The following is a 24,682-nucleotide window of genomic DNA, read 5'->3' as shown; positions in this document are numbered from 1 at the left end:
GTGATCTACAATACATTATAGTTGAAAGAGGGGCGAACTCAGACAAATTCAGTAAGGAATCTGATGGGAATTCCATGGGGCCCAGGAGATCTGTTCGGTTTTAACGATTTCAGCTGTTTCCCAACGCCCCTATCTCACACCAGTATCTATTTCACCCGTCTTTTTTGTGGTACGAGACTTAAGTTAAATTGGGGCAATAGTTCTAAGTTTTCCTTTGTAAAGCAGCATTTGAAAACAGAATTTGCCATTTCTGATTTTGCTTTCATGTCGTCAATTTCATTTCCTGTCTCATCCACGAATGTATGAAAAATAACGATCTCATGGGTTCAGTGGTTGGTAAGATGGGTGGTTAGAAGGTCACTGCAAAAGTGAATGGGATCCACACAAAATAGTACTAACCTGGGATGTAGCCTAGTATACAAAGAAGGGCAGCACGTGTGTTTGGCTCGTGGCAGAGCGTCACGGAAAAGCTGAAAAACTGAACTTATAAATGCTTGAAGACAGACGTGATCTACTCTGCAAAAGCCTAGCTACAACACCTCGAGAACGAGTATGAAGTGAAGAATCTTGGGTTAGACCTATACTACGGCTCCCTGAGTATTGCTCCTGTAGGGACTGAGAAGACGAGATTAAACCAATTACAGCACGCACAGAAGCAGTTAAGTAATCTTTCTTCCCGCGTTCCTCATACCAATAGAATGTGAATAAACTCTAGTATGTGGGACAATGGTAATTACCCTACTACCATGCACTCCACACTGGTGCAAATACAAACCACCATTTTCTTTTAAGTAAAAAAAGAAAAACCCCTGGACTCAGAACGGACGTAATTGTTAACAGAACCCTGTTTAGAGAAGAAATTTTGTCTTGTGGGTTTCATGAAAGACAGAGGTCAGCAAAAGGCAGGAAATGCACGTAGGAGGCGGCCGGAGTTGGCGAGCCGTTCTAAGCGCTACAGCCTGGAACCGCGTGACCGCTACAGTCGCAGGTTCGAATCATGCCTCCGGCATGGGTGTGTGTGATGTCCTTAGGTTAGTTAGGTTTAAGTAGTTCTAAGTCCTAGGGGACTGATGACCTCAGAAGTTAAGTCCCATAGTGCTCAGAGCCATTTTTTTTTTTTTTTTTTTTTTTTTGCACATTGTAAGAAAAGTAATGTAAGTCTCGAGGGACGGAAGATGTCTGGGAGCAGAGATAGGTTTAATCGAATAAAAAAAATAAATATGGTAGTTGACGAAAAATATGTTGACCCGCCTTTTCCAGTACACTGTAGAATTCAGATGAGACCAAGGCATGGTTTGATAATCATTTGAGATTACGCACACGACGGAACGTATCAAAATTTATTAAACAAATGATAAAAAGTATCAAATTTCTAGAGTTTTTCCGGGCTAAAAAAAGAAACGAATACGTCCTTTAGAAATAAAGATTTTCTGTGCGCAAGAGTAGAAAGAGAAGCATAGCTTCACGGTACCCTTTTTAGTTACGCTGCAATCAGTATTCACGACGACTATCGCACTGTACTTACGACGAGGGTGCGTCAGGGATGGGAGGACTCAGCCGCTCAAAACCAGTTTTTTTTCTGCCACCAGGGTAACCATTACTGCGATCTCTGCAACGGATTTGAGATAGTCAGAGGCAGATTACAAGCACTCCGGCACGCCTGCAGATGTTAACACTGAAAAAAAAAAGGAAAAGGCAGACAAAAATACGTCCAGCGGCGCGTGCGCTACCGCGGGCGGCGAGCACCGCCATATTGTGACGTCAAGGGGCGGGGCCAGCGAGGCGCGCGGAGGGGGGAAGTGGGCGGGGCGGCGGCGGGCGCGCACGAGGCCTCCGCTGCCGCGGGCGCGCCAGTGTGGGCCCGTGGCTGCGGGAGCGAGCATCGGCAGGGATCGTGTAGCCCGTCAGAGCCGCCGAGCCGCCGAGATGCACGCGATGAACGACCCGAGCGCTGCGCTCGCCGGCATGCTGCCCTTCGACTCGATCGGACTCTACGAGCAGCCCAAGCCGCGCTTCATCTTCAAGATGCCGCGCGTCGTTCCGGACCAGAAGGCGAAGTTCGAGGCGGACGAGCTGTTCAGGAGACTCAGTCGAGAGAGTGAGGTAAGCGGCCCGGTCTCTAAGCCACGTCCACGCGCGACAGCGGCTCGCCTACTGTTAGAAAGAAGCGGCCAGGTGGCAAAAGAATTTTTCTGTTTCGCTCTAATCGACATCTACACATGTAATCAACAACACTCTTTACAGTCCGTGGCGAAGTGTACATCCTACCATTATTAAATGTTTGCTTTCCTACACCATTCGCGTATTAAGCTAATCGAAAACCAACATTTTGAGACCGTAGCTGTGTACGCAATACAGGTTGATTCTTGCAGAAAAGTTAACAGCAACGAGCTATTCTCATAATGCTATTTATCTCCATAAACAGCGCCGTTATCGTCTTCGAACCGACAGGTTCATCAGTCGTCTTATTGACCTTAAGATACATACTACAACAAAAAAACTTTTCTTTACGTGAACAAGCCGACTGATGGTCAACCTGTCGGTTCGAAATCGGTGACGACGCTATTTATGTGAATAAAAAGCACTATAAAACGTGGTTTGTTGCTCTTATCTTGTCTGCAAGAATCAGCCGGTATTTTTTTGTGAGAAGTGATCTTTCTTCCGAGGATATACAGTTATATCTCCCGAGCATTTCTGTTAATATCCGCGTGGTGAATACGGAGCGGTTAATCCGAGCAAAGAGTCTCTGGATTCGGTCAATGTCTATTGTCATGGCCGGGCGCGGTGGCCGAGCGGTTCTAGGCGCTTCAGTCCGGAACCGCGCGACTGCTACAGTCGCAGGTTCGAATCCTGCCACGGGCATGGATATGTGTGATGTCCTTAGCTTAGTTAGGTTTAAGTAGTTCTAAGTTCTAGGGGACTGATGACCTCAGATGTTAAGTCCCATAGTGCTCAGGCCATTTTTTTCTATTGTCATGCCTACCTGATGAGGACTCCAAGCACTCGAACAATAGGATTGGTCGCATTAGCATTTGTCTGCGATTTTCTATACAGATGCACTGCATCTTTCCTGAGCCCTCCCAAGAATCTAACTCAGACATCTAGACACATGTGCTAATTAGAAAGGTGTCAACTGGCGAAGCAGACAGGCTATTTCATCGAAGCGCATGACGCTATTGCTGGTAATTCATATTATATTCGTCGCTAACTATGATCTAGCATTGATAAAATTTAAATAAGATATTTTAAAAGCGTGTGTTTCGTTGACATACAACCAATCGTGGTCTCTAGTGACGCTAAGCCTCGTTTACTCTTACAGTAGCCTACTTCTATTAAATTAGTCACAAAATTGAATAAAATACAGAAACAGTGCAGCCTACAATGTTCCCTACCTCAATGCTCTCGCTTCGTATGTTGTGCTGCTATTTTTATTAACTCTGACGTACGCTCGGCATCTTGCTTATCAAGATATGCAATGTGTCCTAGAAACAGTTGTCCTTCGCTTCCAGCTATTGCAGAAGAATTTATCAACAGCGTATAATACACAAAAGATACGAGCCTCTTGGTTAGTGTGGGGTCTAAGCCAGTGTTTCACCGATGTTAACTTCGTGAGCAGGAAAGTTACGTCACACAGAATAACAAAATTAATGGACACCTCGTAAGTAGAAACACAAATTTCCTTGCTTCCTCGCACAGTGCTATTTTTGAGATTACTGACGTCTGCATAGTTTATGTGCGCTTGTGATTGAGCGTTCCCGAGCTTTCTGCGGTTGCATATCGACAGAGCACTGCTGCCGTGTGCGAATATGGAAAGGTTTGCCGCCCACCAATAGCTAACACGCGACAGTGGATACCAGGCTTACGATTCTTCCGTGGACAGCTATCTCTCTGTGTTCTTTCCACTATTAGCCGTAATTACCGTAATTACTGGCGGCGCAAAAGGAAGATGTATCTGAGCTTTGGATCAAAGACAAACTAGAAAAAGTGGCGAGTAAGATGACTTACGAGACGAAAATTTCCGATAACGGCATTTTCGAATCACTTTTCAGAAATTGGTAAAGCTTGCTAGCGCTTGAGTCTACAATAAATGAAAATTAAGAGGTAATAAAGGTTAAGATATAGAGAAGACAGACAGCCCTCGTGTATGAAAGTAGCACATACATACATATCAAACTAATCTAAGGGCCGACCGAGAATGCAATGTCGAATCTTTTATTACTGTGTTGTCGGCTTTTCTCTGCTTACAGAACACTTACTTGTGACAGCCCACGAACCGTGCAAAGAACTCGCGAAAGACTGACTGAATACTTGTGCCCGTTGCTGAAGATAATGACAACGTGCAGCTTCCCAGAGGATGTGTTTTCACTTCTAGAGGAGAAATTTTGGGTTGTATCGACGACGCTGGCATGCATTATGGTTATGATGCATTATATGCCACCATTTGTCCTCCAAATATGAATCCAGTTCTTCCATAACCAGGATTCGAACCGTTCACTTACATGTGGAACACTTCCACAGTACGCGTACGTTATCGATCTCAGCTACAGAAGCAGGAAAGGAACTTTGTTGACACAATTTTTTCCGCAGGTGATGAATATTCCCCGCCCTTTAGCTCTGTTTTTGGATGTTCAACTTCGCATTCCCTTCTGGGGCGCAATGGCGGGAGATATTGACCGTTTGCGTGCTGGATTAGTGTACAAGGGCTTCTTGAAATTGGTGAAGTGAGCATCTTTAAGGTTCGTAAGTTATCACAGTCAGACTTATATTGTTCTGGGCATATTTCGGGTGGTACTGTAACATTGTCGAATCCACGAAATGCTTTGTTCCCACTTTACGATGTGCAAAACTGTGTGAAAGACTATATGGCTCCCTACTATCATTTTGGATTAAATGCTGGTTCTGAGTGTTGATTTCTTTATTCTGGTGTATTTTTAGTATGATATCTGACGTCTGATTTGTTTCACAGCGTTGGTGGGTTGAGTTAATCCCAAGGCACACATATCACAGTAATGGAAACCTTAACAGTATGTCTGTCACATGTGCCCTAACAAATTTTTATTCTCACTTCTCCACATAACCTGATGCTGTTAATACATATAGAAATGACGGGAAAGACTTCTTGAAATCCCAAACAATTCGTATTAAACATTGAATTTATTATATTTTGTGTTTAGAAAAAAAAAATCAACTTCTACAATATCCAATGACCAGTCGCACCGCAGTAGCAATCACACGGTTTCACAACTCCCCTCGAGTTAACCATTGCTTTCTGTTTCGATACTGTCACCGTAAAATAATGCGTTTCTCCATTTCATACGAGTGCAAGTAAAGCAATGATTACAAATATTTTTTACCGCCACGAATGGGTGACTGAGCATCCCTTACTCGCGTCCAACTCACACTGTAGATAAGCTCCGACTAACACAAAATATTGTATTTTGTATCATATAGTACAACATTGCCGCCAATACACAAATATCACTGTTCTCGCCTATTTTCCATACATCTGAGCACGACTTCCCCTATCACGCTCACTCGCGATCTGCTCGGTAGGCACTCTCAGAACAGACTCATTACAGTCCGTCAAAACCACGCCTGTCTCGGATAGTGTATTCCCGCGCCACCTGTGGTTTCCGGTGAGACAGAACAGTAATGGCAAGATTCGATACTTATAAACTTTATGGATATCTATACTCTAAAAGATGTTGCGTTATGGTCGTCCAGTGAACTAGACAGCGTAAAGAAAATCGCCAGGCAAAAGAAGTGTTTTTCCTGTCTCAGCCGTGGAGCAATGACATTCGACATAAGACTGACATCGGAGGGGCTTCAGGTATCGGAAGTGGTAGCAATACCGCGGCGCAAGAGATGGGTAGTTCGCGAACGAACGGGTGCAAAGGTACGGTTCACCAAGATGAACGAAAGGACCTAGGAACGAATTCCAAGGAACGATCTGTTCACAGTTCACTTCGGTCGCGGCGGTCTATTTATAGTTCCCGGGAACGAGGAACGATCGGTTCATAGTTCACTTCGGTCGCGGTGGTCTACTTATAGTTCCCGGGAACGAGGAACAATCGGTTCATAGTTCACTAGTTCACTAGTTCACTTCGATCGCGGCGGTCACTGCGGCAGTTCTCGTTCCAGCCTCGGTCCCGTGCTCGTCTCAGTCTGAGTCTCGGTCTCCCTTGGCCGCACTCGTTCTTCACATGACCACCTGTCTCAGTTCCACTGCCGACTGCTCCTAGTTAGTTCAGAACCCACTTGTTCGTTTCGTTCACTGCGCTCGCCTATTTTACCCGTGTTCCAAACAGTTCTTGCACTTGGTTCTGGCTATTCAGCGTCCACGACCGGTAATCAAAAAGTATTTTATAGTTACGTAAATTACATAAAAATTACGTTGTATGTAATAGGTACGTCTTTTCAGGTAATAAAAGGGCATATCAGCTCACTTCATTATATCGATGAACAGCAGAAGACATACTTATAACAAGGCAAATTTTTTTGTTATTCATATATTTTTTGGTTTCATGGACTTGATTTAGCAGCTAACTTTCAATAATTTGCTTAATTTTTAGTGAAAGAAAATTCATATAAAACGATTTTCGTGTATCTTCCATATACATAACATTACATTTTGGAAGGCTCTAATTATTTTTAAGTTTGGTTGTTTCCAATTTGCATTACCTGCTAGTTTGGTTTCTTTGAAAAAAAAAAAAAGTGGGTTGTGGGTCATTTTGGCTCAGTAGGAAAAGCGGTGCCTCTCCATTTGAAAAGACATAGATTGCCATAAAATCCTATTTAGTTATTATCTCAAAAACATTTGTTCAGAAGGAGCTTTCAAACCAAAAACTTTATTACTGCGAACTTAATTATTATTATTATTATTATTATTGCTGCATTAACTTTAATAATGCAACATAAACACCTAATATTTATTAAGCGTGTGACTCAAGTATGAGAAAACCACGTTTTATTTTATGCTTCCATAAAGTCTCTACTTCGCCTACGAACTCAGAGACAACGTGAAGTATATATAGGGTGTAAACGATTATTGTTTACAAGATAGCATAGCTATGTAGTGGAAGTCTAAACGAAGAATTTTATACAACACACTTGTGGTCTATTAAGTTGGGAAACAGGCACCAACAGGTTTACAAGAATACATGAGCTATAGCCAGCCCATGCGCGTCGCGTGAGATTTTCATGTTCTCTTCTCCAGCCCTCTACGCATCGTCATCGATTGTTTTGCAATTGTTGCGTGCATTAGCTTGTTTTTCTTCACTGTCTAATTATTACATGTTTGTCTGTTTGTTGTATCGGCTCGTAACGGGCAGCACATCGTCCGCAATTGGCGAGCAGTCTGTACTCGGGCGCGGTTTTCTGTGCGCCACCCTATATTATTTCCCTGCGATGAGCCACACAAGGCTACAGTTGGCTAAACGAGAGGTTCTGCAAAATCGCAGAAATTACTTCTAAAAGTGTGTAAGTATTCTGTAATGAATAAAAGCTCTATACTCCAGGGGGGAGGCAAGTGCCCCCTCTTGGTGCCCTCCATCCTTCAGTCACCTACACTGCTCGTTTTCAGTTTTTCATAAGAACCATATACCAAGCACAAATGAACGGTGAACGAGTAAAAATGAACGGTTCCCTAAAAAAGAACGGTCAGCAGTGAACTAGTTCCCAAGGATGAACGAGTTTGCCCATCTCTACGCGGCACCCACCAGTACAGCGATCGGAGTTACGGGCGCGCTCGCAGAGTGCTTGGCGGCTTACAGTGGCTGCGCTACGCTGTGCTCGGCGAGCTTCCGGGAAGCTGCTTGCCGGCCGATAAGCGCAGGCAGCTGCGGTGACGCCACGTCGTGCGAGCACTGCTACTGCTGCTGCTGCTGCTGCTCGGACGAAGTGCCGGCCCAGCACTGATAATCAGCGCAGGTGTCGCTTTCTCATGGTAACGAACGCAACGCGTTCACGCGCAATTTCTTAGAATATCACGAAAAAAAAGCCTCTCTTTTCTGTGCTAACCTGTTTATTTATTCGTATCAGAAGCAGCATAAACACGGCATATACATAAAATAAAACGATATTCGAAGCTAAAGTGGATGAAGGGTATCAGACGGATGCCATATTCCTTGACTTCGGGAAAGCGATTGATTCTGTGCCCCACTGCAGACTCCTAACTAAGGTACGAGCATATGGGATTGGTTCCCAAATATGTGAGTGGCTCGAAGACTTCTTAAGAAATAGAACCCAGTACGTTGTCCTCGATGGTGAGTGTTCATCGGAGGTGAGGGTATCGTCTGGAGTGCCCCATGGAAGTGTGGTAGGTCCGCTGTTGTTTTCTATCTACATAAATGATCTTTTGGATAGGGTGGATAGCAAGTTGCGGCTGTTTGCTGATGATGCTGTGGTGTACGGGAAGGTGTCGTCGTTGAGTGGCTGTAGGAGGATACAAGATGACTTGGACAGGGTTTGTGATTGGTGTAAAGAATGACAGCTAACTCTAAATACAGATAAATGTAAATTAATGCAGATGAATAGGAAAAAGAATCCTGTAATGTTTGAATACTCCATTAATAGTGTAGCGCTTGACACAGTCACGTCGATTAAATATTTGGGCGTAACATTGCAGAGCGATATGAAGTTGGACAAGCATGTAATGGCAGTTGTGGGGAAGGCGGATAGTCGTCTTCGGTTCATTGGTAGAATTTTGGGAAGATGTGGTTCATCTGTAAAGGAGACCGCTTATATAAAACACTAATACGACCTATTATTGAGTACTGCTCGAGCGTTTGGGATCCCTATCTGGTCGGTTTGAGGGAGGACATAGAAGCAAATCAAAGGCGGGCTGATAGATTTGTTACTGGTAGGTTTGATCATCACGCGTGTGTTACGGAAATGCTTCAGGAACTCGGGTGGGAGTCTCTAGAGGAAAGGAGGGGTTCTTTTCGCGAATCGCTACTGAGGAAATTTAGTGAACCAGCATTTGAGGCTGACTGCAGTACAATCTTACTGCCGCCAACTTACATTTCGCGGAATGGCCACAAATATAAGATAAGAGAGATTAAGGCACGTACAGAAGTATATGGGCAGCCATTTTCCCCTCGTTCTGTTTGGGAGTGGAACAGGGAGAGAAGATACTAGTTGTAGTACAAGGTACCCTCCGTCACGCACCGTATAGTGGATTGCAGAGTATGTATGTAGATGTAAATCAGATTAGGAGCCATAACTTATTTGGGTGGTTTCGAAAATTATGTAAAGGGAAAAAAGGAGGTGGGGCAAGAGATGGCTCAAAGCGAGTGCTACTATGTCTTCAATGATCAGAAGCGTAATGGGGACCGGTACGAGCAAACTACTCCTCACCATATGTGATTATGGAAATGTATGGAAGTGTACTTTCAGAAAGCGATCCGGTGCGTTATCGTAAGTGCTCCACCCATTCGGTGGTAGTCGCTACCAATGCGTTACACTAAGTTCGTAAACGGATCAGCCAGACCAGAACGCAAAAACGACCACCGTCATGCGAAGGAATATCATGAGAAGCAGTCAAGAACGAGAGAGAAGGAAAAAGCTGAGGGAACTGTTTATTATTTCAGAAGTGGCCACCACAACTGTCAATACATTTGTACCACTGAAACACATCGGTCAGTGCCTTCATGTAACAATGTTTGTGGTTGCCTGCGGAAACCATACGCGCACCTCTTCGTCTGAATCTCGCGGTCGTGTTCTTGCTTCCCGAGCACGGGGTCCCGGGTTCGATTCCCGGGGGTCAGGGATTTTCACCTGCCTCGAGATGACTGGGTGTTTGTGTTGTCCTCATCATTTCATCATCATTCATGACAGTGGAGAGACTGGACTGAGCAAAGGTTGGGAATTTGTGCGGGCGCTGATAACCGCGCAGTTGCGTGCTGCACAAACCAATCATCATCATCATCATCTTCGTCTGAAACAAATAGACGGCCACCAATGTCGTTCTTCACGGCCCCTAAAATACGATAATCACATGAGGAAGAACCAGACTGTGTGGAGGACGTGTAGCGACTTCTCAGCGAAACTTCTGGAGCGCTGTAGAAAGAAAAGTCACGTCATTTCTGGGAAAGTTATGGTGACATTTTTCTTTGAGTACAAGGTCCCACTGCTCACTGACTTCTGGAACACGACGCCACAGTTAACCCACAGTGGCCCGTTGACACTAAGCAAACACTGAAGCGCACCATCAGGTGCATCATTCTATCTCAGGATAGTGCATGCTCACATGCTGCTAACTTCATAAATTTCGCTGGGAGTCCCTTGCACATCCTTCCATTTCTCCCCGAGCGTTTTTCATATTTCTGGAGCCATGAAGAAAGATATTCGTGCCGGCCGGTGCGGCCGAGCGGTTCTAGGCGCTTCATTCCGGAACCGCGTGACTGCTACGGTCACAGGTTCGAATCCTGCCTCGGGCATGGATGTGTGTGATGTCCTTAGGTCAGTTAGGTTTAAGTAGTTCCAGGTTCTAGGGGACTGATGACCTCAGATGTTAAGTCCCATAGTGCTCAGAGCCAAAGACATTCGTGACCGTCGATTTGCTTCCGACAAAGAGCTGCACGCTTGGGTACAATCGCGGTTTCGTAGGTGACCGCAAATATTTTTCCATGAGGGCATTCATCGTCTTGTCTCACAGTGAGATAAATGTATTTACAGTTACAGTGTTGACTTTTGAAATAATACACAGTTAACTTAGTTTTGCCATCTGTCTCGTTTTCATTTGGCTGCCTCTGATACCAGTTTGTAGGTGGCTTGCCAGATTCACGATTCCTACTTTGAACAACATTTTACATAGCTACATCAAATGTCTCGGTTATATCCCGCGGAGAATGGTAGGGTATTGACTGCATCGTAGCTTAGCGCATGGCCTGCACGGATACCTTGAAGTAATTCATTCTGCGAGCCGTTTCCTTCTCTATACGGGCGAATAACACGTGTTGCAAGAGATGAGTACTGAAAGGGGTGGTGCAATAAGCCTACGTCCAGTTTGCAACGTGTTTTAGATACAGAAATTGAAATTTTGCGCTTCATTCGCGTCTAATGAGTACATACGTTTTTAAAGTAAGAAAATCTCTCAATAAATGGAACGAAACAAGTGTCACACTCTGTGGACAGCGTAGGAAATTCCTTGAGGCTGTTCGCGTACGATGCTGCTGTATACAGGAAAGTCGCAACGCTAGAAAATTGTAGCAAAATACAGGAAAGTCTGCAGAGGATCGATGTCTGGTGCAAGGATGGCCAGTTCACACACAACATAAACAAATGTAACGCGTTTCGTACAAAGAGATGGAGAATACCCGACACTGCTGAACAAGCACTGGAAGCATACGCATCTTTTTAATATATGGATATGGAGCGGCTCAAAGTGGAACGTCCTCATAAAACTAATCGTAAGAAAGACAAGCGCCAGACTGATTCGTTGGGACAATGCACAATAAGTGTAGTCCATCCGCAAACGAGTTAGCTTACAAAGCCCTTGTTCGTTCGATGCTTGAATACTGCTCGATAGTCTGTGAATCGTACCAGATAGGACTGACAAGCGAAATGGAGAAGACGTATAGAAGAGCAACGCGCTTCGTCACAAGTTCGTTTACTATATGCGAAAGAGCCACAGAGATGCTCACCCAGTTCGGCAGACACGAGAAGACGAGTTGTGCGCCACGGACTGGTTTCCCATAAAAATTCCGAGATCGTATGTTCCTTGAAGAGACAACCAGTATTTTGCTTCCTCCTGTGTCTGCTGTATGTACTGCACATACCTTGCGAAAAGACGATAGAGGTGAAATAATAGAGATTCGAGTTCGCAAGAGTGCTTAAAAACAGTCGTAACAGTCGTTCTTTCCCCACATCGTTCGCGGCTGGAAGAGGACAAGGGAGGAAGTGACAGTGATACCCCTCTCTGCAAGCCATAAAGTGGCTTGTCCCGTAAGTGGCTTGCAGAGTGTAGATGTATGCGTGCGTACCTTACTTTAGGAACAGAAGGTTTAGGGATCAAAGACGAAGGGGTTCGGGGTGTAGGCAAAGAACAACGACGAACGTCGTTGCATACTTACCACGGACTTGGTCGGCAACAATTGCGAACAGAGCAGGTTTTTTAACTCAGTGTAAACGCAGCTTAAGGCTGGGTTGCAGCTAATAGCAATTGTCTCTGTTGATCCTCTGTGGATACGGGACAGCGCTTGTAAAATATTTTCCACAGAAAATCGCAAAATAGCCGTTATTTTGTTTATACGACCAGGTTCGACATTAATGAGACGCCGAAACTAGTTATCAGAATAAAATAGCTTCTGAAAACATACATTTGTATCGCGGTTTTTCTTTGGTAAATATCACAACTGCTGCTCAGCTTAAATGTAGAAGAATTGATATAGTGAAAGAAAATTCGAGAAGAAGATTAAAAAGATGAGGGTATCAAATACTAATGTAAAAGTCCATTGACGACAGGGCCGATTGTAAGGTATCTCCTTAGCATCGGTTGCTGCCGTACTCTTGAGCATGTTCTAAGTTGTAATGTAATACGAGGTTTATTCGGAAAGTAAGGAACGAACGGTCGCGAAATGGAAACCACAGCGAAAGTCCGATGAAGTTTTGCACAGGTGTGTTGGGCAGTGTGTCTAGTATGCCCGTCGATCGCGTTACGTCGTTCGTTTTAGTTCTGAGCACACAGGGAGCACATAAAGATAACTAGAACAATAGTGTCTCCCGCCAAGTACGAGGGTTTGGTGAGAAATTTCGCCTGAAGCTATGCAGCCAACATTACATAACTGTCGTGCGTTTTCTTCTTCACGACAATTCTCAGCCGCATTCTGCAGGTGCAATGAAGATGCCCCAGCATCGTTTTCAATTGGAAATGTTTGATTACCCACAATACAGCCCGTAATTGTCTCCCTCTGAGTTTCATCTCTGTTCACATGCACCGCTGGCTATGAAGACAACATTTTGGCACAGACAACGAGCTGTAGGCCAGCGTAGAGAATTGACGGAAAGCACTGGCGGCTGCCTTCTATAACGAGGGTATTGGAAAGTTGGTACAACGCTACGACAAACGTCTAAGTCGGATCGGCGACTATGGAGACAAGTAGCTGGAAGTTGTAGCTAACTGTTGCAAATGAAACAGTTTTGATTTTGACTGTGGTTTACATTTCGCGACCTATCGTTCCTTACTTTCCGAATAGCCGTCGTAAATTTCCTTAAGACAGAAAAGCACTTGTCCGCAAATCAACATGGATTTAGGAAGTATCGTTCGAGCAAAATCCCGCACGATATCCTGCATACCATGGATGAAAAACAACAGGCTGATTCCATACTCTGGTATTTCCGTTGCACCACGGCAGACTGTCAACGACGGTACGAGCATACGGAATGTGTTCCCACATACGTGACTGACTCTAAGACTTCTAAAGTAATAGAAGCCAGCAAGTTTTCCTGGAGGGCGACTTTTCATCAGAGACAAGGGAATTGTCAAGAGTGCCCAAGAGAAATGTGATAGGGCCACTATTTACATAAACTATCTCATAAGGTGAACAGGAATCTACGATTTTGCTGACGACGTTTTAGTGTGCGGGAAAATGTCTTCTTTGACTGACTGTATGAGGATACAGGATGACTTCGAATTTCTATTTGATGTGATGAACGGCAGCTTGCCCTAAATATAGAAAAATTTAAGTTAGTGTAGATAATAAGAGAAATAATCTTCTGAAGTTCGAATATTGTATTAATGGTAAGCTGTATGACAATCGAGTAAACATCTAGGCGTAACGCTGTAAGGCGATATGGAATGGAATGAGTACGTGAAGACTGTGATAGAGAAGGCGAATGTCGGCTTCGGTTTATTGGGAGAATTTTAGGAAAATGTTTAAATGTGTGTGAAATCTTACGGGACTTAACTGCTAAGGTCATCAGTCCCTAAGCTTTCACACTACTTAACCTAAATTATCCTAAGGACAAACACACACATCCATGCCCGAGGGAGGACTCGAACCTCCGCCGGGACCAGCCGCACAGTCCATGACTGCAGCGGCCAGACCGCTCGGCTAATCCCGCGCGGCGAATTTTAGGAAAGTGCGGCTCACCTGTAATGGAGACCGCATATAGAGCACTAGTGCGACCCATTCTTGAATACTACACAAGTTTTCGGGATCCTACCATGTCGGATTAAAGTAAGACATCGAAAGAATTCGGAGGCGTACTGCTACATTTCTAGGTTTATTACCTGAAGGTTCTATCAACACGGGAGTATTAAGAGTATTACGGAAATGCTTCGTCGACTCGACCGCAAATCCCCGACGATGCGGGAGGGGGGGGGCGGCAGTGGAAGGGGGGAGGGGGGGGAAGACGATGTTCTTTACGAGAAATACTGGTGAGAATACAGAGAACTGGCAATTGCGGCTGAATGCAGAACGATTCTACTGCCGCCAACATATATTCGAGAAGGACCGCCTTAAAAAAAATATGGCTCTTACGAAAGCACAGTCACTTTTCCCTTGCTCATTTGCGAGTGGAACAGAAAAGGTAAGGACTAGTAGTGGTACAAGATACCCTCCACCATGCACCATTTGTTGGCTTGCGGAGTATGTACGTAGATGTAAGACTAGAGTACTGACCGAGTGAGATGGCGAAGTGGCAGCACGCTGGACTCATATTCGGGACGAGAATGGTTCAAATCCCCGCGCGGCTAAATCCCTCTCGGCGAATGCCGGAATGCCTCCTTCAAAAAGGGCGCGGCCGATTTCCGTCCCTATCCTCCCGTAATCCGAGCTTGTGCTCCGTCTCTCATGACGTGCTGTCGACAGGACGATAAACTCTAATCTTCCTTTCCTTCCTACTGAGAGGTTGACTGGAGCAGGTGGCCAGAACGAGAAGTCTCCGGCGAAACGAGGAAGCGGATGTGGGAGCAGCGAGGCTGGCTGCGGCAGCGCACCTGGGAGTAGCCGTTAGACCGCAAGCAACCTGACCCCATCTGGCTGCGGACCGCGGCCACACATTTCCGATATAACGACACGGATCCTCCTATGTCGCAGCTTCCTTATTCAGGGCATGCTATGATTGTGTCGAATATCCTTAAATTTTTTACAAGACGCGAGGGTCAAAACTGTGGCGCACCAGAACTCGAATCAGTCTACTTGCTTTTTGCGGGCAATCCTTTTACTAATGTCAGCTCTCTAAACATTTCTGACGGCAGACTAAAAGAATCAGCCTTCTGGTATCTCTCGGCTCCTTTCCGGAACAGCGCAAATCATACTCGGAGGTGAAAAAAATGCGTGGGTTACTTCCTAATATCGTGTCGGACCTCCTTTAGCTCAGCGTAGTGCAGTAACTCGACATAGCATGGACTCAAAAAGTCTTTAGGAGTCCCGTGCAAAAATTTTGAGCCATGCTGCCTCTATAGCCGACCATAACTGCCGGTGCAGGAGTTTGTGCACGAACTGATCTCTCGGTTATGTCCCACAAATATTCGATGGGATTCGTGTCGATCGATAAGGGTGGCCAATTCATTCCTCGAATTGTCCAAAATTTTCTTCAAACCAATCGCGAATATTTGTGGTGCAGTGACATGACGTCATTTTTTGGGAACATGAAGTCCGTGTATGGCTGCAAATGGTCAAGTAGCCTAACATAACCATTTCCAGTCAATGATCTGTTCAGACGGACCAGAGAACGCAGTCCATTTCATGTAAACACAGCGCACACCATTGTGGAGGCACCACCAGCTTGCACTGTGCCTTGTTGACAACTTCGGTCCACGGCTTAGTAAGGCCTGCACCACGCTCTAACGTTCCCATCAGAACCTACCACCTGAAATCGGGCCTCATCTGACCAGGCCACGGATTCCCAGTCGTCTGGGGTCCAAACGATGTGGTCACGAGCCCAGGAGAGGCGCTGCAGGCGAGTAGTTCCGCCAGCAAAGAAACACGCGTCGGACGTCTGCTGCCATAGCCCATTAACGCCCAATTTCGCCGCGCTGTCCTAACGGTCACACACGTCGCACGCCCTACATTGATTTCTGCGGTTATTTCACGCAGTGTTACTTGCCTGTTAGCACTGACGATTCTACGTAAACGCCGCTGCTCTCGGTCGTTAAGTGAAGGCCGTCGGCAACTGCGTTGTCCGTGGTGAGAGGTAATGCCTGAAATGCGGTGTTCGCGGCGCACTCTTGACACTGTGGATCTGGGAATACTGAATTCACTAACGATTTCCAACATGGAATGTCCGATGCGTCTAGCTCCAACTACCAGTCCGCGTTCAGTGTCTGTTAATACCCGTCGTGCGGCCATAATCATATCGGAAACCTTTTCACATGACTCACTTCAGCACAAGCGACAGTTTCACCAATGCACTACCCTTTTATACCTTGAGTACGCGATACTACCGCTATCTGTATATGTGCATATCGCTATCCCATGACATTTGTCACCTCAGTGTACACCAGTGTAAAAGATTTCTTTTTCTGCGCTATGCGCACTGGCTTTAAGTCTCTACTCCAGACTAGTTTAGACAATGGCCAACGGTAGAAAACACGTTACAAGTAGCCTAAATGCGATTTTAAGCATTCGATCCGAGATCGATCAAGGATGTTTTCGTTAATTTACACCTTCTTTCACTACAAACAGTTTGTTCGTGTGCAAAACACCAATCTGGACTGTGGTTTGGAGCCCACGTTACACTTGTAGATGTCGCTAGAGCTAGCTATTGAATAGTCGGACCCTAAGTATTGAAAAGTAAGAGATAATCCACGTGAGTATTAAAACAAACCCGTGAAATTTCGGTTACATGATAAATCCGTCAAATCTAAAGGCTGCAAATTCAGTTACATACCTTGGGATAACAGCCAGGAACACTTTAAACTGCAACGATCACATACAAAATGTCGTGGGGAGGAGGAACCAAATACTGCGTTTTATTGGCAGAACACTTAAAGATGCAAGAAATCCATTGAACAGGCTGCCTACACTAAGCCTGTCCGTCATCTTCAGGAGTGCGGCTGTGCGGTGTAGGTTCATTACCAAAAACGATTGACGGAGCACATAGAAAAAGTCCAAATAAGGACAGCTCGTTTTTTATTATCGCAAAATAGGGGGAAAATCTCACGGATCCGATATGCGAGTTGGAGTGGCAATCATTAAAACAAAGGCGTTTTTCGTTGCGGCGGAATCTTTTCACGAAGTTTCAATCACCAACTTTCTCCTCCGAATGTGAAAATAATTTGTTGACGCCCGCTAACAGATAAATGATCATCGTAATAAAATAAGAGAAATCAGGGCTCGCGTGGAAAGATGTAGGTGTTCGTTTTTCCCGCAAGCTGTCCGAGAGTGCAACAGTAGAGAAATAGTGTGGAAGAGGTTCGATGAACCCTCTGTCAAGCACTTAAGTATGAATTGGAGAGTAGTCACGTAGATGTAGCGTAGACGAATGGAAGGGCATACTATCTCCAACTGGACCATGCCTACTACAGCTCTGTGTGATTCAAAGTATCCTTGGGGTTCATGACACCTTTAAACTTCGTTTACGTATCTATGTACGATCACTGATTACCACCGAGAGTCAACTTACGTATTTTCTTCAGAGATATTTCAAGCAAGGGCTTAAATAACAATGTCGTATGGCTCAACAGTTTGATGCAAGTCTTTCAATTGGACACCAAATCGGCGTGAGCCAAAGGCACCCGGTGTTCCCAGGCGGTCACTCATTCAAGTACTAACCGGGACAACATTGCTAAACTGCGGTGACCGGGCGAGAACCGCAATATGCAACGCGACAAGGCCGTTGTGACAAGAAAAAGTAAAATTTTTATTAATGAGCTGTGCTCCTCGTCCCAACTACTTTCCTCTGTTTGATAAGTGAAAACTGTCGCATTTTCACAAATCCTACTTAGGTTTCTCTAAAAGAGGTGACCAGCTATTATAAATATTTTTCCTGAAAAATGTCCAGGACATTTACTTCCAGGGTTGTGTACATGTGTTTCTGAAGCTAACCCTAGGCCACAAAACTTTTGTTCAAAACGCAGAAAAAATCGCAACTTACGCGAAGCATAATCCTTCCAGTACTACATTCTGCAATGTTAACTTAGCTGTGCAGATAAGTTCATATCCGTAAATCAGTGAAGGTCTTTGACGTCACCAGATGGCTAGTATGACAGAAATTACGGAGATAGCCGTCTATATAATGTAAATCGGTACGGTAAAATCATTTTTTGTTGTTTTCCATGATTTCCCTAAATCGCTTCAGGCAAATGTCGGGAGGTTTTATTTGAAAGGGTACGGCCAATTTCCTTCCCCATCCTTCCCTAATCCGAGTTTGTTCTCTCTCTCTAACGACCTCGTTGTCGACGGGACGTTAAACACTAATCCACACACAATCCTTATAGTCAGAACGTATGAATCAATGCAGAAGAATATGAATAAAAACGCAGTGAAGAAAGAGCACGTTCTGTGGAAGTTTCCCCACCTATTCACGTGCACAGAATTCTGAGAACATTCTTCGACGACATTTTTAGCCCCAGGAAAGAAATGGAATTTCAAGAATAGTCTATGAACTATTTCCACTTGACGGCCTGGAGGAAGGAAGGAATATTGGGTTTAACGTCCCGTCGACATCGAGGTCATTATAGACGGAGCACAAGCTCGGGTGGTATTAAGGATGGGGAAGGAAATCGGCAGTGCCATTTCCAAGGAACCGTCCTGGCATTTGGCCAGAGAGATTTAGGGAAACCACGGGAAAACCTAAATCTGGATGGCCGGACGTGGTTTTGAACCGTTGTCCTCCAGAAGGCGGGTCGGAACTTGTATAGCCTCTGTAAAAACACAAAACTCTAACCTCCCTTTCTCCTTCAGTGTCTTGGTTCTACATACTTTTGCGATTATATTATTATTTCGTGTGTGGGTACAGTTACTAACATTTATGTAACTGGCACTAATAGTCCTCAGGGGAGTTTGCAAAATTTATGAAACAGACAGTCATACAGTATTTTTCGTGTCTTCTTGAAGTTTTTTTTGTGCAGAACCTTTCCTGTGATCGTTTCTACTATTTCTCAACGATTATAGGCCGTATACACAGGTTGGATTTGTTACAGTTGTATACGGCTGCCACTTCTGCGTGTGATGCCAGTCAAGTAAACTTAGTTCGCATTTTCCTTCCACATCACTTATCAGTAAATTAAAAAGTCCACCAATGTCGGGTCATTTATCTTCTGACGTGTGACGACCTTAAATTCTTCTCAAGTTAAACTTCAGAACAGTTACTTTCCGTGTAGATGCACCCTACGAAAAGAAATGGCTGTTTATTTGTAAGACTTTTCACTTCTATTAACTATGTTAGAAATTCTGCGCGTGTAATTACTGTGACACTTCAGGCGCTTGTAATGACCGCATAATTTCCCGAAAGGACGCTACTATATTTTAAACGAGAAAATAAGGAAAAAACCGCAATTACCACAGCGCCTGGAGGTAACGAGCCGTACTTTATGAACTTTCTCCTAAGCTTACGACAGTCAGAGTAGCTGTTTCTGGTGAGATGGCGCTGCGCAATCTTTGCGATGGAAATTCCTTTCGCACTTCGCAGTTTCGACAGTGTGCCTCAAAATAATGTCGTTGAATACTTGTCAGAACAAAATGCGCATACGAGACTTTGTTAATCAAACCTGATGGACGATACACAGCGGCAGAAAGAGTGCAGGTTTTCTTTGAACACATTTTTAAATGTATTTCGTACTTGAGATCTTAACCCCATATTATATGAGCAATTAACCTCATTAGCTGTGAAAACAACGAGACACGTTTGCAGTAAGTGCCAGTTAAGTTGCAGCTAAGGGAAAACTGCGGGCATTAGGTTGTGGGCTCCTAAGTAATATCATAAACCCCCATCTGATGGGAGCTCCTCCCACTAATATTTTACCCACTACTAAAGAAATTTATCGCTGTCTTATTGATTGATGTCTTCCATGAAGATGCCATGAGTAGTTAACATTTGTTGCCTCTTCTGATCTGTTACACCAATACTTAAGCGGTTGCTAAAATGGATCCTTAAAATCCGTCAAGTTACATTCTATGTCTAGCTACTTTCCTGTTGGATTTGGTCGTTGGACCGACTACAGCTTCATGCTCTGAAAGGTGCGCCGTTAGATGGCAGTATCCAGGGGGTATATGATGGAGACCCCTCTCCCGACCGTTAATGTCAAATTATCTGCTTCAGCCTCCCAGATTTTAACATCCGCGTATAGGCTTGTTCGCCCGTTCCTGAAGGCATTCTCTCTCTGCCTCTTAATAACTGGCTTATAAATTTGGTACCTATCCCGATTTTGGCTGCAGTGCTTTTTGAGTCTTCAAAAGGACATTGTATCCATTTCTACATGAAACAGGTGATATTATCACACATGGTACCGGCCGACATCGCGTGCAAGTAGGCTGACTGTAACATGTTCGTAAACCTGGTTATAATTTTCAGTTGAGTCTGGGGACACAGCCAAAAGTATATAGAAGTGGATAATATAGAATAAAAGGTTTTACCCTAAGAATAAATTAGTACGGCAAACTGATATCATTCGATAAATATGGTATAGATCTGCGCAATGTCACTAAGTATGTCGAAAATCTGTTTGTAATCTGAATTAGGGCCAGCGGCATGCATTTTTCCTTGAGGCTGCGAAATTTATGCAGCCGGGAAAACTGCCTAATTGAAAACTGATAGGCACAATGCTTTGAACGGCGAAAGTGGCAGTAAAATGGGAGCCGAAAATGCTTGGCTGACATTCGTGTACTGCTGGCGGGATCACTATCAAGTACGAATTTATTTAAGTAATCGATTTTGTGTGTTTCATGAATACTAATGTTTCAAGACGAACGGCAAAAGCTCAATACAAAATTTCTTCCTTACGACTATAAGAATGTGTGAAGGAGCGCAACAGTGATGTACTGAGACAACGTGATAGTCTGCTCCATGACTGAACGAGATGAGCTTGCAGTACTTCTGAATAGTTTCTGCTTCTGCCCGCACGAATGTAGATCAGGATCGTTAGGGGAGTCTGTTGATTCCGAAGACACACATTTTACGGACTAGATCGACATCTTGGGCGTAATATAGGGCATTTCTCGACGACTTCAGGATTTCAAATTTGAATAACGCACGCTAAAAAAAAAAAAAAAAAAAAGGATACAGCGACGGTGGCGCCGTCTATTAGTAGCACGAAGAGTCAAGTTTCATCTCGTGCACAGGTCAGTAGTCATGTCGCACTGGTCGAGGCAATATCGCGCGTTCGCGATGGAGTGCTATTTTCGCTACGGCAAATCTGTCGTGCGTTCGTAACCATTTCAAGATTAAGTCACGATATCCAATTCTTGTTCGTGGAAAAATATTGTACTGGGTGAGAAACGTTTGTGCAACTGCCAATGCATCAAATCGAAAGCCAACCGGACCGAAAAACTGTCCGAACTCCCGAGAACATCGAACGTGTGCGTAGCAGTTTACAGGCAATCCCTCGTCATTCGTTACGAAAACGTGCTCAAACGCTAAACATATCGCCGGCGTCCACTCGTCGGATAATCCGGTGTGATCTGCATTATCATCCGTACAAATTGTGTCGCATGGCCGTCTCGCTCGTCTGATTTAACTGTGCCAGACTTTTACTACTGGAATTACTTGAAGGCGAGAGCGTACTCCGACCAGCCGAGAAGCTTGCAACAGTTAAAAGATCTAATTCACGAAGAAATTTCCAGAATTCCTCCAACAGTTACGCATGATGTGTTCAAAAACTGGGTGGAACGCCTCGAGTATTGTTGCCATGAATGACCAACTGTCCGATGTACTATTCATAAGTAAACTTGAATAAATGTTGTACCTTCTGTAAAATATACAATTTGGTTTCGTGATTAGTTTGTGCGTTATTCAATAATGAAACCGTCGAAGCGTTGTGAAACACCCTGAATTTCAACAATTTGTTTTGCAGCACCCAATACTATTTTATTCTCAGAGCAAATGTAGAAAGATAGTTCCGGATTACAGTCGTTTAGTTCGAGTACGTAAGCTGATCAGCAGAGGCAGTTATTTGTACAGCTCGCAGTATGTTGCAACCATCTTGTTCACGCATCTTCCGCTACTTGTTTGTGTCTGGTATATCTTTATGGTTTCGAGTAGCTGTCTAGAGAGCGTTGTAGCTTAGTGTAATGTCATGTGTCTACGCCGACGATAAAACCTCTTGCCGACACATAGTCTACTCCAAACCAGAAGTTAACGAAACACACAATTGGCATCGCAACTCGACACGGTGTGGAAAAGTATGGAATCTAATCTGGGATATTGGCGCACTCTGGTTATGAGAAATATACCGACCTAACTTCCTCTGATGTCTCACTTTCAACAAGTCAGCGTTGTGTAATTAAATAATAAGCAACCAGTTGCATATAAGAAATTTAATTTCTTGTTTGGTTAAGGGCACTTACTGCCCTCCTTCGGAAGGGAGAAGGCCTGTATTTTCCTGTACAGCCTACTGAAGGAGGGCACTAAGTGCCCGAAACCGACCAAGAAATTAAATTTCTTATATGCAACTGGTTGCTTATTATTTCATTATATAATACTACAGTTGCTGAAGATAGACAAAATATTAAAGTCAGCGATGACATATCTTGCTAAGGAAACATTGAATCCATGTGTGAGAAAATCTAATGACAATCAGAAGTAGAGTAGGTTCTGAATGTCTAATCAACCTACTTTTAGAAATGCTCATATGAGCTCGGTATGTGGCAAAGAAATTGACAATAATGTGACTTTTCCCAATGCTAAGTATTTCTGAAAATATAATTTTACGAGTACAGAGAGAGGCCAAAGTGTATGACGGAAACGCGTAAAAACATGGAACATACGGTAATAGAAATTACAGTAATGCTGTTTGGCGAAAGAGAATTTCCATTAATAAATTAGAATAGATAGTACTCATCATGCAACACAGCACGTTTCATTTTGATGCCTCTGCTGGGTGGAAGGACCGACTTTTACTAACTGTAGTAATTGCTACATTTGTAACCAACTAATTAATGTGATAGATGCGATATGTAATGTAGAATGCCACATGTCACATCCAGTATCTCGTTTTCACTGGTGAACAGGGAGCTATTAAAATAGTTACTGCCACTGGGTGCTCTTATCGCATGGATTATATGGTTACCAATACTTCATTAACTACTCTACTGGCCATTAAAATTGCTACACCACGAAGATGACGTGCTACAGACGCGAAATTTTACCGACAGGAAGAAGATGCTGTGACATGCAAATGATTAGCTTTTCGCAGCATTCACACAAGGTTGGCACCGGTGGCGACACATATAACGAGCTAACATGAGGAAAGTTTCCAACCGATTTCTCATACACAAACAGCAGTTGACAGGCGTTGCCTGGTGAAACGTTGTTGTGATGCCTCGTGTAAGGTCGGATTGTAGCCTATCGCGATTGCGGTTTATCGTATCGCGACACTGCTGCTCGCGTTGGTCGAGATCCAATGACTGTTAGCAGAATATGGAATCGGTGGGTTCAGGAGGGTAATACGGAACGCCGTGCTGTATCCGAACGGTCTCGCAAAACTAGCAGTCGAGATGACAGGCATCTTATCCGCATGGCTGTAAAGGATCGTGCAACCACGTCTCGTTCCCTGAGTCAACAGATGGGGACGTTTACAAGACGACAACCATCTGCACGAACAGTTCGACGGCGTTTGCAGCTATCAGCTCGGAGACCATAGCTGCGGTTACCCTTGACGCTGCGATGGTGTACTCAACGACGAACCTGGGTGCACGAATGGCAAAACGTCATTTTTCCGAATGAATCCAGGTTCCGTTTACAGCATCAAGATGGTCGCATCCGTGTTTGGCGACATCGCGGTGAACGCAGATTGGAAGCGTGTATTCGTCATGGCCATACTGGCGTATCACCCGGCGTGATGGTATAGGGTGCCGTTGGTTACACGTCCCGGTCACCTCTTGTTCGCACTGACGGCACTTTGAACAGCGGACGTTACATTTGAGATGTGTTACGACCCGTGACTCTACCCTTCATTCGATCCCTGCGAAACCCTACATTTCAGCAGGGAAACGCACGACCGCATGTTGCAGGTCCTGTACAGGCCTTTCTGGATACAGAAAATGTTCGACTGCTGCCCTGGCCTGCAGATTCTCCAGATCTCTCACCAATTGAAAACGTCCGGTCAATGGTGGTCGAGCATCTGGCTCGTCACAATACGCCAGTCACTACTCTTGATGGACTTGGTATTGTGTTGAAGGTGCATGGGCAGCTGTACCTGTAAACGCCATCCAAGCTCTGTTTGACTCAATGCCCAGGCGTATCAAGTCCGTTATTACGGCCAGAGGTGGTTGGTCTGGGTACTGATTCCTCAGGATCTATGCACCCAAATTGCGTGAGAATGTAATCACATGTCATTTCTAGTATATTTGTCGAATGAATACCCGTTTATCATCTGCATTTCTTATTGGTGTAGCAATTTTAATGGCCAGTAGTGTATTATCTCTGTTTCACGCAGCAGAGGCAAGGAAGGTCGAACACTTGTTTTTTTTTTTTTCCTACGTTTGTTCCTGTAGCATGAAACGGTTTATTAGCGAACAGAGATTTATGGTTGAGTTATCTACCTGGCGTCCTCTACACATCTGAAGAGTTGCTAAGC

General features: G+C 44.5%; 1 protein-coding gene across 1 annotated transcript in view; it reads left to right on the top strand.

Moving 5' to 3' along the window:
* Nucleotides 1-1,868: 1,868 nt before the first annotated feature.
* The window catches only part of LOC126162956 (protein big brother), a 260,533-nt gene continuing 237,719 nt past the window's right edge, over nt 1,869-24,682 (top strand). The window contains exon 1 of the mRNA XM_049919791.1: nt 1,869-2,103. Coding sequence (XP_049775748.1) covers nt 1,927-2,103 — 177 coding nt within the window. The 5' untranslated portion in view covers nt 1,869-1,926. The remainder of the gene's footprint in view (nt 2,104-24,682) is intronic.

Source organism: Schistocerca cancellata, chromosome 2 (assembly GCF_023864275.1).
Source record: "Schistocerca cancellata isolate TAMUIC-IGC-003103 chromosome 2, iqSchCanc2.1, whole genome shotgun sequence".
Taxonomy (NCBI): Eukaryota; Metazoa; Arthropoda; class Insecta; order Orthoptera; family Acrididae; genus Schistocerca; species Schistocerca cancellata.
This window is presented reverse-complemented; position numbering and strand designations above follow the sequence as displayed.